Source organism: Ranitomeya imitator, chromosome 2 (genome assembly GCF_032444005.1).
Source record: "Ranitomeya imitator isolate aRanImi1 chromosome 2, aRanImi1.pri, whole genome shotgun sequence".
NCBI classification, from domain to species: domain Eukaryota; kingdom Metazoa; phylum Chordata; class Amphibia; order Anura; family Dendrobatidae; genus Ranitomeya; species Ranitomeya imitator.
Genome location: NC_091283.1, coordinates 596,980,675 through 596,997,406, shown reverse-complemented (window position 1 = coordinate 596,997,406; position 16,732 = coordinate 596,980,675). Strand labels below are relative to the sequence as shown.

Below are 16,732 nucleotides of genomic sequence, written 5' to 3'. Positions count from 1 at the left end.
ATATGTGCAAAGAACTAATAGAACACAGATGCCATAAAGACTCCTAAATATATATAATATAAAGGAAATAAAGTTGTATATGGGAAGAATTATGGCATAAAATGGTCAATGAACAAGAAGTATTAAGCCAGATTCATAGGCAAACAGTAGAATACCTGGGTGTATTAGATTCATCGTGTATGGCACACCCCAACGCGTGTTTTGGAAGCTTGTCCTTCGTCAGGGAATATCAGCTTGTGTATATCGGGGGGTTACATAGTGTTTAATGTGGGCCGCCAATAGGAGAGGGTCCGGAAATGGTCAGCACATGCATGTCTGGGGAAACCGGAAGTCACCTGCCCCTGCGTCATGTGACCGATGAGTGTTATTTGGAAAGGGCAATTTTAAGTTGCAATCAACCTAAAACATATTGAATGAGGTGGAGATCAGTAAAGGAGATCATGGCCCTTATCAATTACTCATGATCCATCAAGCTATTTGAATAGACCCTTTTGGATAAAGAGACTGATGTGGTCCTAAGGAAAATGTATATAGCACAAAATGATAGGCAAGAGTCTTAAAAACAAATTACTGACTTCACAGGAAGTTTACAAATGGTGAGATAAAAATCAGCCCCATCACCATATCAATTACTGGCTCATCTGCAGGTAAGGGAATCTGCAGAGATAAATCAATACGCATCAGAGAGGGCGTCCCATAGGGACCCGGCCAAGGGCACAAGATACAAGCCACATAGCACTAGGAAAACGAAAAAAAGAGAACACTAATACTGACCATTGAAACTGGTTCCCAGTAAAGCAACCCTATAACTAACAATTTGACTCATTCGTTTCCTTTTCCGCAACAGAAGTAGTAGCTGGATAAATGATAGTATTCACTCAGCAATAAACGGTATTTCAGAATCACAGCACTGAAGGGGTGAATGACGTGTGGAAAATAGACATAAGGGACATGGGAGGGGTAATGGAGAACACAAAGACTCCCTGTTACCAAAAAGGACACAGAATTCTGTGTACAACTTATTGCCAGGGTGGCAAGCTGTGCGGAGGTATGCACATTATTACAGGTTATAATCCACTGCTGGAAAATGCCCGGCCAGGACAGACCTGCTCATTTATCACAAACACTGCTTAGAACAGCACCAATAAGCGTCTTAAGATGTCTGATTAAAATAATGAAAAACGACACAAGCATTTTCTTTTTGGGCATAGCCATGCTCCCGGCTACAGAAATCCCAAAGTGCGCCGTCAACTTGAGGCCAGGCATTTATGGCTTACAGTAGTCTGCAATCACAGTTGTGGCTATAAGGAGCAGTAGTAGTACCAGAGGCCTTGCTTCCTGGTAGCACCGAGGAGTAGACCATTCATAAAGGCTTCATTTGTCCTGTGGCTTCTGCTGACATCATGTCGCCAGGGCAGCATCTTCTCTGATGTCATACTGATTGCCACTTCGACAGAGTAGAGGTGGAGAATAAAAGTATCAACCACTCAAATTCGGAAGGCTGGATCCCTCTCTATTGGGGGAAGTGTTAGAAGCCTCCCATACACATTAGTCTGCGTCTATCCCGCCATTATCGGACTTTATACTTTAGAGGTGTTTACCAGGTTGGGGGGGGCAAACTCTGCGGTCAACCAATGAAAATGCTGAATCATGTCAGTGTTGCAATTCCCGATGCGTGAAGGAGGTCACATAATGACAAATACGTGACCGATTTGCATACTTGTCAAGGAATCCTGACTAGACACGGTCGGCTTCTCTTCATAAAAGGGAGTAGCCAGCAACCGGACACTTCTAGTCTGCATGTGACCACCCACTTGCACTGGCAATACAAGGGAATCTTGACAGCATGCACAGCGCTCACGGTCACATTTCAGCAGTCTGCAGTCACAGAGTCCAAAGCCTTCAAACTCACTTTAAGACTAACTTTAAAGGGGCTTTCCACTAGTACATGAATTGCTAAACATACTGACAGTTAATAGATTGGCGACTGCCTCTTTGGTAAAGATGTGTGGGCAAGTTTAGCCCAGATAGTGCAAAATATGCCAGTCTAGAAGTGTAACACCTATTCAGCCCTCCTAAATGTATTTATTATGATACCGGCACAAGCAGGAAATGATGACTTTATATAGAGTACACCAATGTTTTTCAAGTGACTGCAGTAAAAGTGGTGACCGTGAATAGGGCCTTTCACTCCTGACCACAGACAGTGCTACCGCCATCGCCACAAACATGCAAACCCATGAACTGCGGCAGGGCTCTAAGGCTGCCCAGAGGCCATCCCAAATGTATGAAAGTGCTTATCCTCCCGAGGACCAGACTGCTGACCACGGTTGGGATGACGACATCCATTATGCAGGTCTATTGATTTTAATACAAAGATGATCTGAACACAGGAGGAATCAATCGTTCTGTTTGGAGAGCGGTAAAGATACTTCTGGAATGTGTAACCACGTATGGGGCGAGAGGTGTGTCACACCTCCTTGACTCCAAGAAAGGCTTCCTAAATGAGAGAGTACGTGTCTAGAAGACACCACCAGATAGATGACGGATAAGAATCTGCATGCACAATCTAGTGACTCCAATTTTCAAGTCAGATCAAAAGCATCTTAACCCCTTTATGAAAGGGCGATCTTTTTACCTCCAATTCTTTTTGCTAGCCATAATTTTTGACATCGGTACAGCCTCACAAGGCCTGGTTTTATGCAGGACAAGTTACATTTAATTACCTCATTTAATGTGCCTCATTACATAATGAAAATTTTTGCAACAAGTTACAAGTGGGGGTGTAAGAACAGCATTTCTACTATTGTTTCTTAGGTTGTGTTTTCACAGCGAACATTGAACAGTAAAAATTACCGCTTTTTATTGCATTACTTTTAGGAAGTATAATGATTCTGGTGCATCCATTTTCTTTCCAGCAGCTTAAGTAATTTTAGATTTTGATAGATCAAACTGTTACGGACATGACATTAATTTTTTTTTTTTTGTTTTTAAAGTGAGGAAAAATAATAGGAAGTGATTTAGACTATTAGATATTTTGTTCATTTGATCACCAATACTATAGTATTGCAGTATATTGTGATAGTCTCTGTTCACATCAGTATTTGTAAAGGTACCGTCACATTTAGCGACGCTGCAGCGATATAGACAACGATGCCGATCGCTGCAGCGTCGCTGTTTAGGTCGTTGTGTGGTCGATGGAGAGCTGTCACACAGACAGCTCTCCAGCGACCAACGATGCCTGAAGTCCCCGGGTAACCAGGGTAAATATCGGGTTACTAAGCGCAGGGCCGCGCTTAGTAACCCGATGTTTACCCTGGTTACCATTGTAAAAGTTAATAAAACCAAACAGTACATACTTACATTCCGGTGCCTGTCACGTCCCCCGGCGTCACCTTCCCGCACTGTGTCAGCGCCGGCCGGCCGTAAAGCCGAGCACAGCGGTGACGTCACCGCTGTGCTCTGCTTTACGGCCGGCCGGCGCTGAGACAGTCAGTGCGGGAAGCTGACGCCGGGGGACGTGACAGACACCGGAATGTAAGTATGTACTGTTTTTTTTTTTTTTTTTTAATTTTACAATGGTAACCAGGGTAAACATCGGGTTACTAAGTGCGGCCCTGCGCTTAGTAACCCGATATTTACCCTGGTTACCAGTGAACACATCGCTGGATCGGCGTCACACACGCCGATCCAGCGATGACAGCGGGTGATCAGCGACCAAAAAAAAGGTCCTGATCATTCCCAGCGACCAACGATATCCCAGCAGGGGCCTGATCGTTGGTCGCTGTCACGCATAACGATTTCGTTAACGATATCGTTGCTACGTCACAAAAAGCAACAATATCGTTAACGAAATCGTTATGTGTGAAGGTACCTTAAGTTCAAACCAGGAGAGGAACAATTAGAGGAAAAGTATCATAGAAACCACACTGCTGTATTCATCACCCACTCCTGGTTTTGCCTTACAAATACTGAACAATAGAACATGGCCTAATTGTCATTCTCCGAAGAGTACCAAGATGGCAGAAACAGGAGCCTTCAGTAGGCCCATGGCTGACATGGTAACCCATATCTTTCCTGCGAGATGGGTGCCAGTGACCTTGGCATATAAATGGTTTAAACAGCAATAATCAGAGCTACCTCTGGTCCCTGCTGTTACAGGTAGATGTCAGCTATATAATACACGTGGCATCTTCCAGATATGACTACTACACACAGTATGCAATCCTTGATGACAAAGTAAATGGGGTATTACAGCTCCCGCCGCCTGGACTCCCACTAATCACCAGAACAGTGGAGATGTATGAAGCAATCACTGCCACTATTTGTCAAAAGTAAATTTCTCCTTAGGCCCCTTTCACACATCAGTTTTTTGCCGTCAGTCACAATCTGTTGGCTCGACGGATCCATCGCAGGTTGTGAAAAATTATGCGGTGGATCCATTTTTCGGACGGATCCGACTAGCGGATCTGGCTAAATAAATCGGAGCATGCTCAGGTAAAAAAAAAAAAAACAGAATCAGTCATTGGATTCAGTCATTTGACGGACCCGGCTCCCTAGGCTTCCATTCTAGCAAACGACGGACGGTGATGGAGCCATCGCCGTCCAATTTTTTGATGCACACAAAACACGTTATGTCCGTTTTCTCCGGCCGCCGGACAAACAATTTGACAGATCCGGCAAACGACAGATGAAATGTGAGGCCATCAGTCGCAAATACAAGTCTATGAGAAAAAAAAACAAAAAAAAAAAAAAAAAAAAAACACAGATCCGGCAGCATCGGATCCTTTTTTTTTTTTTTTCAAAATTCGACGGATTGCGACTGATGGCAAAAAACTGATGTGTGAAAGGGGCCTTAGGCTACGTTCACATTTGCGTTGTTGTGTGTTGCATCGGCGACACAACGCATGCAAAAACGCATTGTTTTGTGACGCATGCGTCCATTTTTTTTGGCCGATTTTGGACGCAAAAAAAATGCAACTTGCTGCATCCTCTGCGCCCTGACGCTTGCGCCAAAAAAGACGCATGCGTCACAAAACGCAAGACAACGCATGTCCATGCGCCCCCATGTTAAATATAGGGGCGCATGACGTATGCGTCGCCGCGGTTGCGCCCGACGCACCGCAAATGTGAACTTAGCCTTAAGGTACCGTCACATTTAGCGACGCTGCAGCGTCGCTGTGTGGTCGCTGGAGAGCTGTCACACAGACAGCTCTCCAGCGACCAACTATGCGAAGTCCCCTGGTAACCAGGGTAAACATCGGGTTACTAAGCGCAGGGCTGTGCTTAGTAACCCGATGTTTACCCTGGTTACCAGTGTAAATGTAAAAAAAACAAACACTACATACTTACATTCCGGTGTCTGTCCCCCGGCGCTCTGCTTCCTGCACTGACTGTGAGCGCCGGCCGGGCGTAAAGCAGAGCGGTGACGTCACCGCTGTGCTTTACGGCCGGCCAGCGCTGACAGTGCAGGGAAGCAGAACGCCGGGGGACAGACACCGGAATGTAAGTATGTAGTGTTTGTTTTTTTTACATTTACACTAGTAACCAGGGTAAACATCGGGTTACTAAGCGTGGCCCTGCGCTTAGTAACCCATGTTTTCCCTGGTTACCAGTGAAGACATCGCTGAATCGGCGTCACACACGCCGATTCAGCGATGTCTGCGGGAGATCCAGTGACGAAATAAAGTTCAGGCCTTTCTGCTCCGACCAACGATGGCACAGCAGGATCCAGATCGCTGTTGCGTGTCAAACACAACAATATCGCTATCCAGGACGCTGCAACGTCACGGATCGCTAGCGATATCGTTGTTAAGTCGCTCAGTGTGAAGGTACCTTTAGCGAGAAGGGCTAGCTGTGCAAACAGAAACTAGAGAGTTTCTATTAGCCAAGGTCTTGCAAATAGATAAGATTTGAAACAATGCATTTGATACAATAGGACTAATTTATTTTTACTCAAAGTCTGGTGCTTTGTCCAACGTAACCAATTAGTAATTCATTTACTCAAGCAATAAATAAAAGTTGTACTGCGATTAGTTGCCATGAGCTGCAAAGCCACATCACTTCCGAAAAAAATCATTTCTGAGTTTATCCTTAATTTATATATATTAAGCATACCAGCTTGTAAAATATGAAGAATGCAAACTGCTCCTCACATGATGACAATGTACGGGCATAAGTAATACGCTGGTCTTACCAACAAAGTCAGTGCCCTCAGCCGAAACGGGCATTAAAACAGGAAAAAGCAATCCGTATGTTTCCAACAAGCTGGCAATTGAGCTCTCTAGGCAAACAAAGCAAGTGTAGCACACACAGAAATATGTCTATTTCCTAAACACCCAGAACTTTGTTGCCTACACAGAATGATGTTATTAACTAGTAGGCAGAGAATAATGCGCCATTCATCCACTCGTCAATGTAGCAGAAGTGGCTTGTGTGTCGTCTACATGATATAGACACGTGGAGATTATAACAGGACTTAGGGCTCCTTTTCAACTGCGTTAAATAAGTCCGAGTCTCGCAGGTTAAAACCCTGCTCTGGCGCCGTTCGGAAATAATGAACATGCTGCGGATTTTACCGCTATGCGATTCTACAGCGAGAAAATCCGCAGCATGGGCACAACAACTGCGGAATCCCATAGGATTGCATGGGAATGCGGTTTTTAAGCATTTATGGTTTCTGCTGTGGCAAAAAACACGGCAGAAACGTTTAAAAAAAAAACGCAACGTGGGCACACAGCCTTAAAATACCAACAAAAGCCCTGAGATTTCAGAAATCTCATGCACACACTTTTTTTTTTTATATATGGGATTACTACGTCTCTATCAACTGAATAGGTAATAACAGTGATCACCAGAATCTGACCATCATCGGTACTGAGAAACAGAATCGATGGCTGCATATGTGCACCAGTGCTCCAATCACTGAGTAAGGCTGGCTGTTTTTATGATGTTAGTAAGGGTATGTGCACACATTGTGGATTTCCTGCGGATCTGCAGTGTTTTTTGCTGCGCAGAAACGCTGCAGATCCGCAAGGGATTTACAGTACAATGTAAATCAATAGGAAAAAAAAATGCTGTGCTAATGGTGCGGAAAATTCCATGCGCAAACACTGCGGATTAAAAGAAGTAGCATGTCACTTCTTTTTTGCGGATCTGCAGCGTTTTTGTACCCATTCCATTTTAGAAATCCGCAGGGGTAAAAGACGCAGTAAATAAGCACAAAATCCGCAGTAAATCCACAGAAAATCCGCACCTGCATTTTCTGCCAAGAGATACAGAATCTGCACAAAAAATTCCTAAACCTAATCCGCAACGTGTGCACATAGCCTAAATATTACTGTGTGACAAGTCGCGGTAAATGTTACTTATATTTTATATCAGATCATGTAGAGAGATTTATATATTCCTAATGTGTCTGTAAATGAGTACTAGAGAAAAAAAAAATGCACGTGGGCAACCCTGGCAAATCGTCCTCTTCTTGCCGCGGCTCCGGCGCAGGCGTACTTTGTCTGTCCTGTTAAGGGCAGAGCAAAATACTGCAGTGCGCAGGGAAAGGTCAGAGAGGCCCGGCGCCAGCGCACTGCAGTACTTTGCTCTGCCTTCAACAGGACAGACAAAGTACGCCTGCGCCGGAGCCGCAGCGTGAAGACAAGAAGAGGACGTCATCGTAAGAAGATGGGAGGTGCCGGACCGGACCGCGAAGCCCATCGGACCGGACCGGGACCGCCCCTGGGTGAGTATAATATAACCTTTATTTCTCATCTTTCAGGTTACATCGGGGGGGATTATCTACAGCATTACAGAATGCTGTAGATAAGCCCCTGATGCTGTGGCCGCAGCTCATATACAATTTTGGGGGGTGACAGATTCCCTTTAAGAAGGGGAATCTGCCACCAGTAAAAAACAAAAAAAAACACACGCTATTAACCTGCTTATATGGGGTTAATAACGTTATTATGATGCCTGTCGCCTATACGTAACGTGTTCTGGATCACTGCGTTGAGAAACACGTGATGGTGTCTCCACGGTGTTGGATGTTTTGATTTCCCCGAGGTCATTCATCCTTATGTTTATAGGCCTATACGTAACCAAACGCTGCGGGAAGAAAATGAATTTTATTCTCCCAGGCAGTGTACAGCTTTCAGTCACTGCTCTAAGTATACAGAGCGACGGCTGTACCCGTACACCTGGTCCTGACTGACACTGGCTCTGCATTAAGGTTAGCTGCCAGTCAGGGCTGGGGGACACGGTTACAGCCGCCACTCCAAATACTTAGAGCGGTGACTGAACAAGCGCCACCCCAGTGACAAACCATGCCCCCGGCCCTGACTGACAGTCGGCCCCAATGCTGAGCCAGTGCGGGCCCGGGGTGCAGTTTCAGTCACAGAGGCAGCACTGGTTCAGTCACCGCTCTGAGCGGCAGCTGTAACCGTGTCCCCGGCATTAGGGCCGTCTCTCAGTAAGTGCCTGGGCCACAGTTACAGACGCCGCTCTGTATATTCAGAGCACTGACTGAACCAGCGCAAGTGCCACCCCCCTGACTGAAACCGGAACGCTGGAGGGGGAATAAAGTTCACTTTTCCCCGCAGTGTATGGCTTAGGTGCTGGAGCCAAGCAGCATCATAACGCTATTAACCTGCAGATTAAGTCCGGCGTCACACTAGAGAGTTTTACGGATGTATGAGAGGCGCAAAAACTACGCATTGCACACGGACCAATGATACTCTATGGGGCAGCTCCTATCTGGCATATATTTCTCAGCCGTATTTTACGCATGCTGCGTTTGTCAGATATCGCGCAAAAAATCCGCCAATGAAAGTCTATGGGGGCAAAAAAAATACGGATTACACACGGACTATCAGTGTGACTTGCGAGAAATACGCACCGGTGTTCTATAGAAAAGCCAGCAATTCAGTGCGGTGTACAGTAAAATCACTCTGACAGGTTAGAATAGATAAAATGTATGTATGTATGTATGTATGTATGTATGTATGTATGTATGTATGTATGTATGTATGTATATATATATATATATATATATATATATATTATATATTACATTTTCTTTTTTTTTTTATAACGCTGGGAGCGTCGCTCTGTCAGAAGCCTTTATAGACTGCGCAAGTGCCGGCACAGTCTGGACCCCACAGAGTGACGCTCCCAGGAGATCACAGTATGCTTAAGCACTGAACGCACACCGCGATCTCCAACGGAGCAGCAGCGACGTGCCAGGAGGGTATGAGCTATATTCACCTGTCTGTCCCGTTCCAGCGCTGCGTGCCGCTCCATCTTCCGGGTCCTCTGCCTGTGACGTTCACAGTTCAGAGGGCGCGATGACGCGATTAATGCGCGCCGTCCTCTGACTGAACAGTCACAGCCAGAGGACCCGGAAGAAGCGGCACGCAGCGCTGGAACGGGACAGACAGGTGAATATAGCAAGTGTCGGGGGCCTGAGCTAGCGGCGACTCCGGCACCTGACCCCCACAGCGCGCCGGAGTCCCCGCCTGCTCAGGCCCCCCAGCACTCGGCACCCAGCAACGATAGGAGAGTATGTTATTTTTTTTTATATATATCGCAGCAGCATAGGGGGAATATAATACAATGGAGCATCTTATCGGGCCATCAACCTTTATGGAGCAGCATACGGGGCTTATAGTATGGAGCATCTTATGGGGGCCATCAACCTTTATGGAACAGCATACGGGGCATATAGTATGGAGCATCTTATGGGGGTCATCAACCTTTATGGAGCAGTGTACGGGGCATATACTATGGAGCATCTTATGGGGGCCATCAACCTTTATGGAGCAGCGTATGGGGCTTATGGATGGGAGCAGCAAATTACAGAACGGTGGCGAAGGATGGGAGCAGCACATGACAGAATAGGGCAGCACATGACAGAACGGGGGTGCAGGATGGAAGCAGCACATGACAGGATGGGGGCGCAGGATGGGAGCAGCACATGACAGGATGGGGCAGCATATACCAATATAAAATGTTCACCACCCGGGCGTAGAACAGGTTCAATAGCATATATATATATATATATATATATATATATATATATATATATATATATATATATATATATATATATATATATATACATATATATACACACACACATATATATACACACACATATATACACATACATATATACATATACACATACACTAGATGGTGGTCCGATTCTAACGCATCAGGTATTCTAGAATATGCATGCCCAGCCACGTAATATATTGCCCAGCCACGTAATATACAGCAGAGCCATGTAGTATACAGACTTAAAATAAAAAACAAACATATTCTCACCCTCCGTTGAAGTCCTGGCCCTGGGCAGCTTCCGGTCCCAGGGTTTGTATGGGCTCAGGACCTGTAATGACGTCACGGTCACATGACGTCATGGCAGGTCCTTGTCGCAAACCATCCTTGCCACTGGAACCTGCCGCTTGCATGGAGCGGTCACCGGAGCGTCGCGAGGAGCGGGAAAGGCGCTGGAATGTGAATATATGATGATTTTTTATTTTTTTAATTAGACCTTTTTTTTTAGAATTTTTAACATAGACCTTTTTACTATTGAGGCTGCATAGGCAGCATCAATAGTAAAAAAGTTGGTCACACAGGGTTAATAGCAGCGTTAATGGAGTGCGTTACACCGCGGCATAACGCGGTCCATTAGCGCTGCCTGGAGGGGAGTACGGAGCGGGCCTGACTGCCGGGAGGAAGGAACGGCCATGTTGCCATGTAGTATATTGCCCAGCCACATAGTATATTGCCCAGCCACGTATGTAACAGGTTAAAAAGACTTAAAATAAAAAAATAAACATATACTCACCTTCCGAGGGAGCCCTTGTAGTCCTGTCGCCTGTGTGCGGTGCAAGCGGCAGCTTCCGGTCCCAGGGTTGGATGAGCGCAGGACCTGTGATGACATCACAGTTACATGACCGTGACGTCATGGAAGGTCTTTCCCGCATAGCCACCGGGACCTGCCGCTTGCACTGCCGAGGAGAGGACGCGACGGCGGAGGGTGAGAATAATTTTTTTTTTTTAAATTATTATTTTTAACATTAGATCGTTTTACTATTGATGCTACATACGCATCATCAATAGTAAAAAGTTGGTCACACAGGGTTAATAGCTGCGTTAATGGAATGCGTTACACCGCGGCATAACGCGGTCCATTAACGCTGCCATTAACCCTGTGTGAGGGCTGACTGGAGGGGAGTATGGAGCCGGCACGGACTGCCGGGAGGAAGGAGCGGCCATTTTTCCGCCGGACTGTGCCAGTCGCTGATTGGTCGTGGCTGTTTTGCCGCGACCAATCAGCGACTAGGATTTCCATGACAGACAGAGGCCACAACCAATGAATATCTGTGACAGAAAGACGGAAGTGACCCTTAGACAATTATATAGTAGATACATACACATTATATAATTATATATATATATATATATATATATATATATATATATATATATATATATATATATATATATATATATATATATATATATATATATATATATATATATATATATATATATATATATATATATATATACACACACATACACACACGTAAGAAAATCGGTGCAGAATTTTCTGCACAAAATCCGCATCTCCTGGCAGAATCCGCAGCCGTGGATTTGCCGCGGTTTTTATGCGGATTTTGTGCAGTTTTTATGCGGAATTGATGCAGATTTTGCGCGGTTTTTGCCACTGCGGATGTTTAACATGGAGGGGTGCAGAAACGCTGCAGATCCGCACAAAAGAAGTGACATGCACTTCTTTGAAATCGCAGAAATTCCACACAGCTATTTTTTTACCCTATTGATTTACATTGTACTGTACATCAGTGCGGTTCTGCAACGTTTCTGCGCGGAAAACTCCGCTGCGGATCCGCAGCAAATCCGCATTGTGTGCACATACAGTCAGGAGCACAGCTGCATTAGCAGGCTCCTGGCTGTAAATTTTTTTTAACCCCTTCAGATGGATTTACAGCATGGGACGTGACTGAGCGCCGGAAAGGTATGGGATATTTTTTTTCATTTAACAGAACGACGGTCGTCATTTGGATAATAAATTACTACAACACCCTGTGTCTTTATTTCAATAAAATACTTTATTCTTAATGTGTGTGTTTTATTAACCCTTTACTACTACTACTATTGGATTAATAATGGATAGGTGTCTTATTGACATCTCTCCATTATTAACCAGGCTTAATGTCATCTTACAATAGCAAGGTGGCATTAACCCTTCATTACCCCATATCCCACTGCTACAGGGCAGTGGGAAGAGAGTGGCTAAGTGCCAGAATAGGCGCATCTTCCAGATGTGCCTTTTCTGGGGTGGCTGGGGGGGGGGGGCGGCAATAACCATGGTCCCTCTCTAGGCTATTAATATCTGCCCTCAGTCACTGGGTTTCCCAGGTCTGGCAGAGAAAATTGCGTGGGAGCACACGCCAGTTTTTTCCGTGAATTAACCCTTTATTTTAACCGCTAGAGCCCCCAATCTTGCACACAGACTCTACTAACATTAGTAGTGAGGAATATGTAAAAAAAAAAAAAAAAAAAAAAAAGGGATATGAGATGGTTTACTGTATGTAAAAAATGTCTCATATCCTGTCGGGTTTGATAAGGAGATAGCAAAAGCCGGCAATTGAATTACCGACTTCTATGCTCTCTCTAGTCTCAATGAGATATTATAGATATATATTTTCACCAATATTTGAGCCCATGGATCCATTCTATGTCCATTTTGCAAGCCGGCGAGAAAATCTCGCCGTACGGATGCCAAACGGATGTTTACATGCGCAAAATACGCAGCCACACCCTGCCTATGGATGACATACAGATCACTGTTTTGGGATCATTTCTGCGTATTACGCCTGTAAAATACGGACTGTATTTCCCTACGCTGAGTGTGACGCCGGCCTAAAGTTTGATCAGTGACACGAATAAAACAGACGTTCCCATTTTCTTTCCCTTCAGACACTCGGTCTGCAATAAACACAACATGTGAACAAGCCCATAGACTATGATTGGTGAATGTTCCTTTTTCGAAAAACAGGAATAGGACAGATAATGTCTGAATGAGGCTTAGCTTTTGCAAGAATTAACGATAAACCACAAAAAAAAAAAAAAAAAAAACGCTTCTAAAAGTGTAAGATGTTTGTGTGTTGAGGACATATGGTTACCAATTATTTTCTGGTCGTAAGCATGTTGTTAGTGAACATACAACTAATACTAGTATTAATTAATTAAATAAATAATCCCTGTATTTAATAACGTGTCACCAGTGTTTGGACAAAATTGATAACTTTGTTTGGCATGGACTACCATGGTAGACTATATAAACTTTAAGGGTTCAACTTGTTTAAGTTTATTATGCTTGTACTATAATGTATGTCATCATTTGATTTTATGAACAATCAATACAAATTATCTGATTTAAAAAAAAAGTTTAAGATGTTTTCTCACTTTTAACCAAAAGCATTTATCACTCACTGAAGAGGATTTATTAAAAGTCGTTTAATTAAAAAGTGGAGGAGCTGCCATAGTGAGCAATCAAAGAGACTTTCACAGGCTTTTTGGATTTTGGACAATAATGGATGCAATGTAATTGGTTGGTAAGAAGAACAATGCCAAATATCCCTTGGTCTACTTGTGAAATATCTCTCATGGGCAAAGAGAAGATAATTACTTAATTTGGTAGGTACTACAAAACTAACAGTTCTGACGTGACGCAAAGCTGATAAACTGGAGCTATAACTTTTCTATAAAGTATAATAGGCCTTATTACGGTCTTAAGCAGACCCCTTTAGGCCTGATTTATGAGGCCTTATGTTGTCCAGATCTGGAATACAGTATCTGTAGAAATAGTTGGATCCTACCGTATCTCCGATTTCATATCTAGGTCTACAGAGGTTTACATAGTAAAACCGTGATCACAAAAAGCCAAGGTGTGGTCCATTACAGGCCCCAGAAGTATCGTTGGAACATGAGATCTTACATTTCTGTATTGATGGGGTTTGGATCATGTCTCAAAAATGCCTTGATAAATAAAACCAAAATGTTCCACTTATAGAAGTCATCAAGCCTGAAACTATTTTGACCATAGATCGCCATTATCTTAAAGAACGGTAGACGAGAACCCCATTACAAAATAAGATTTTGGTCAAGTTTCATCTCCTCGGAAGGTTATGTGCAAAACATTAGGATCTTCTCAATTTCAAATAAAATTTTTTTTAAATAAAACGGATATCAAATATTCTTACATTATAGGCCAAGCATAGGAAAATACCCATTTTGGAGCAAATAAACACTATGTCCTACAGTACACCTCTGTGATAGGCAAGGCACTGGTAGATCCTACAATTCATATTTACATGGATTCCATGAGAAGACAGACTTCTGTGTAAAATCATTGCTTTTTAAAATAAATAGTTTTAGGAATATTAGTATCATTTTTTTTGTGGGAGAAATAAAATCTCAAAATCACAAATAAAACATGTGGAAGAGGTGCAGTAGAAGCTGCAGTTATCTGGTGCTGCAATTCTCAGCCAAACCACTACTGTGACTACGGGGCTTAAGAGTGATGAAGGCCTAAGGCTTGCCAATAGATGTCCAATATTGCTGAATTAGATTCTTCTGTCCATAGTGGAGTGGCCACCATACACAATGGTGAACCTGCCCTGCCAAATTATACAGGCTGCAATCCAAGGAGTTAATAAAGAACCCAGGGATCTGGAAGCCAGCTCCAAGGCTGCAGAATAAGAGGCCTACTGGTCAATATCCGCTCCACCAGTGGAGTAGGAGTTAACTGAGGGGTGGAAGTGGGACAATAACATCCAGGATACACCTGGAAGCTACAAATAGACAGGGGAAATATAGAACTATTCCCAGAACTAGAGGAGACTCCATGTGTACTTCCACCAGGACCGGAGACAAGAACGTGTCCCAGGCTGGGTGCGAAGGCTTCTCGTCTAATAATAAGCCCATACATCATATAAAACAGTTGCAGAAAATAAAAATATTTCCAAAAATAAGTGAAAAGGAAAAAATAAAAAAAAATAAAAAATATATATATATATATTTTATGAAGAGCATGGAAAATGCTCCTTAAAATAAATAATAAGAAAATATGTAAAATAAATGATTATATACAGGTCAATAAACTTGGGCACTTGTATAACGGACCTGATGTGTCCAGCATGTGTATTATTTTATTTACCTGTGCCCATAATGACAAATTTGGAGGCAACATTCTATTTTTAATTAAAAAAAAAAACCTTTGGCAATTAGGAGGACACTTTTATACTTTTCAGTCTAAAAAAAAAAAAACTTTTAATGATGAGTCAGTCGTCGTGCACCACTTTGTAGTACAGCAAGTCAGAAATGTTTGACAGCGGTGCAAAAATTAGGAGTCAATAACGGTCTCATATGAGGCATAATTTTACCTGGATACATTTTTAGTAATTTTCTTAAAGAAAGCCATTTTTTTTTTTGTATCTGACCCTTTAAGCGGTGGTATACAATGGAGTAACTTGTGACTTGTTCTCAGAGAGGCCCCTCTGTGGCAGGGTGGGAATATGATGAGAGCACATAGAACACAAATGTGTCCATCACTGCTCCATGGTGCAGAAGAAGAGGCATGGGCACTGTACATGGAGGACAGACAGCAGGCTTCATGGCTTCTTACCTGCTCCTTCCACTTTGTCAGCCCCCCTGCTCCATGTAACTTGTCTCGTCTCCAGCTTCACTTGGAAGGTCCTTCTCTCTGGTTTTTGAGACTTCTTGGAGTAAAAGAGGGTCATCACTGTGCCAACCTCCAGGCTTCTGCATAGATGGGTTAGCTCAGCTTCACTCTGCCCAGAAGGGGCAAAGCCATTTAAAATAGCCCCAGCATCCATCATCCTTCCACTCCAGGGGCTTCTCACAGTGCACAATCCAAATCAGAGGCCATGAGAGGACAATGCAATCCTGCAAGTGCTGCTGCCTGCAATATCAGCCCAGGGAAGAAGGATTTCCAGCCTTCTCTATTGTTGCCACAGACTGAGCTGAGATCTCCCTCCTCCTCTTCCACCTCCTCCTCCTCCTCCTCTTCTCCCCTCCTCCTCCTTCTCTGCATGCATGCACTGGTCACAGGAACATGATCTGAGGAAGTGTCCCTCCTGCAGACCCTCACATCTCCCCTGCCCCTAAAGCAAACATCTGCAGTGCATACATGTACATGCAAGGATCCAGCAAATATGGCCAGTGTCTCATCTGGGGAGGCACAGGCTGCAGTCAGCACATTCCCACCCAGTGCTTCCTTGCAGTGAGTGAATCCACAGAGATTCCAGTGGGATTAAAAGCAAAGAGGAACTGGAGCCAGCACTCCACACCCCTTCCATACTGGGACTGCCTCTTAAAGGGATAGACACTTTAACTCCGTGCTGGCCTATGGAGCAGACACTGCTGGGTTACATTTGCTTCCACCTGACCTGAGGCACTAAGCTTTGAAGGTTAAGGCTATATTCACACTTTGCGGATTTTGCTGCGGATCCGCAGCGGATTTGACCGCTGCGGATCCGCAGCAGTTTCCCATGAGTTTACATTACAATGTAAACCTATGGGAAACAAAAAACGCTGTGCACATGCTGCAGAAAAATCCGCGCGGAAACGCTGCGGATTACATTCCGCAGCATGTCACTTCTTTTCTGCGGATTTTCACCTGCTCCAA

The 16,732-nt window shown here is 44.0% G+C and overlaps 1 protein-coding gene across 1 annotated transcript in view; it reads right to left on the bottom strand.

Annotated features, from left to right (window-relative positions):
- PLCG1 (phospholipase C gamma 1) overlaps positions 1-16,341 on the bottom strand; it is a 119,032-nt gene extending 102,691 nt beyond the window's left edge. Inside the window, exon 1 of the mRNA XM_069752344.1 lies at positions 15,710-16,341. Coding sequence (XP_069608445.1) covers positions 15,710-15,923 — 214 coding nt within the window. The 5' untranslated portion in view covers positions 15,924-16,341. The remainder of the gene's footprint in view (positions 1-15,709) is intronic.
- Between the last annotated feature and the right edge of the window lie 391 nt (positions 16,342-16,732).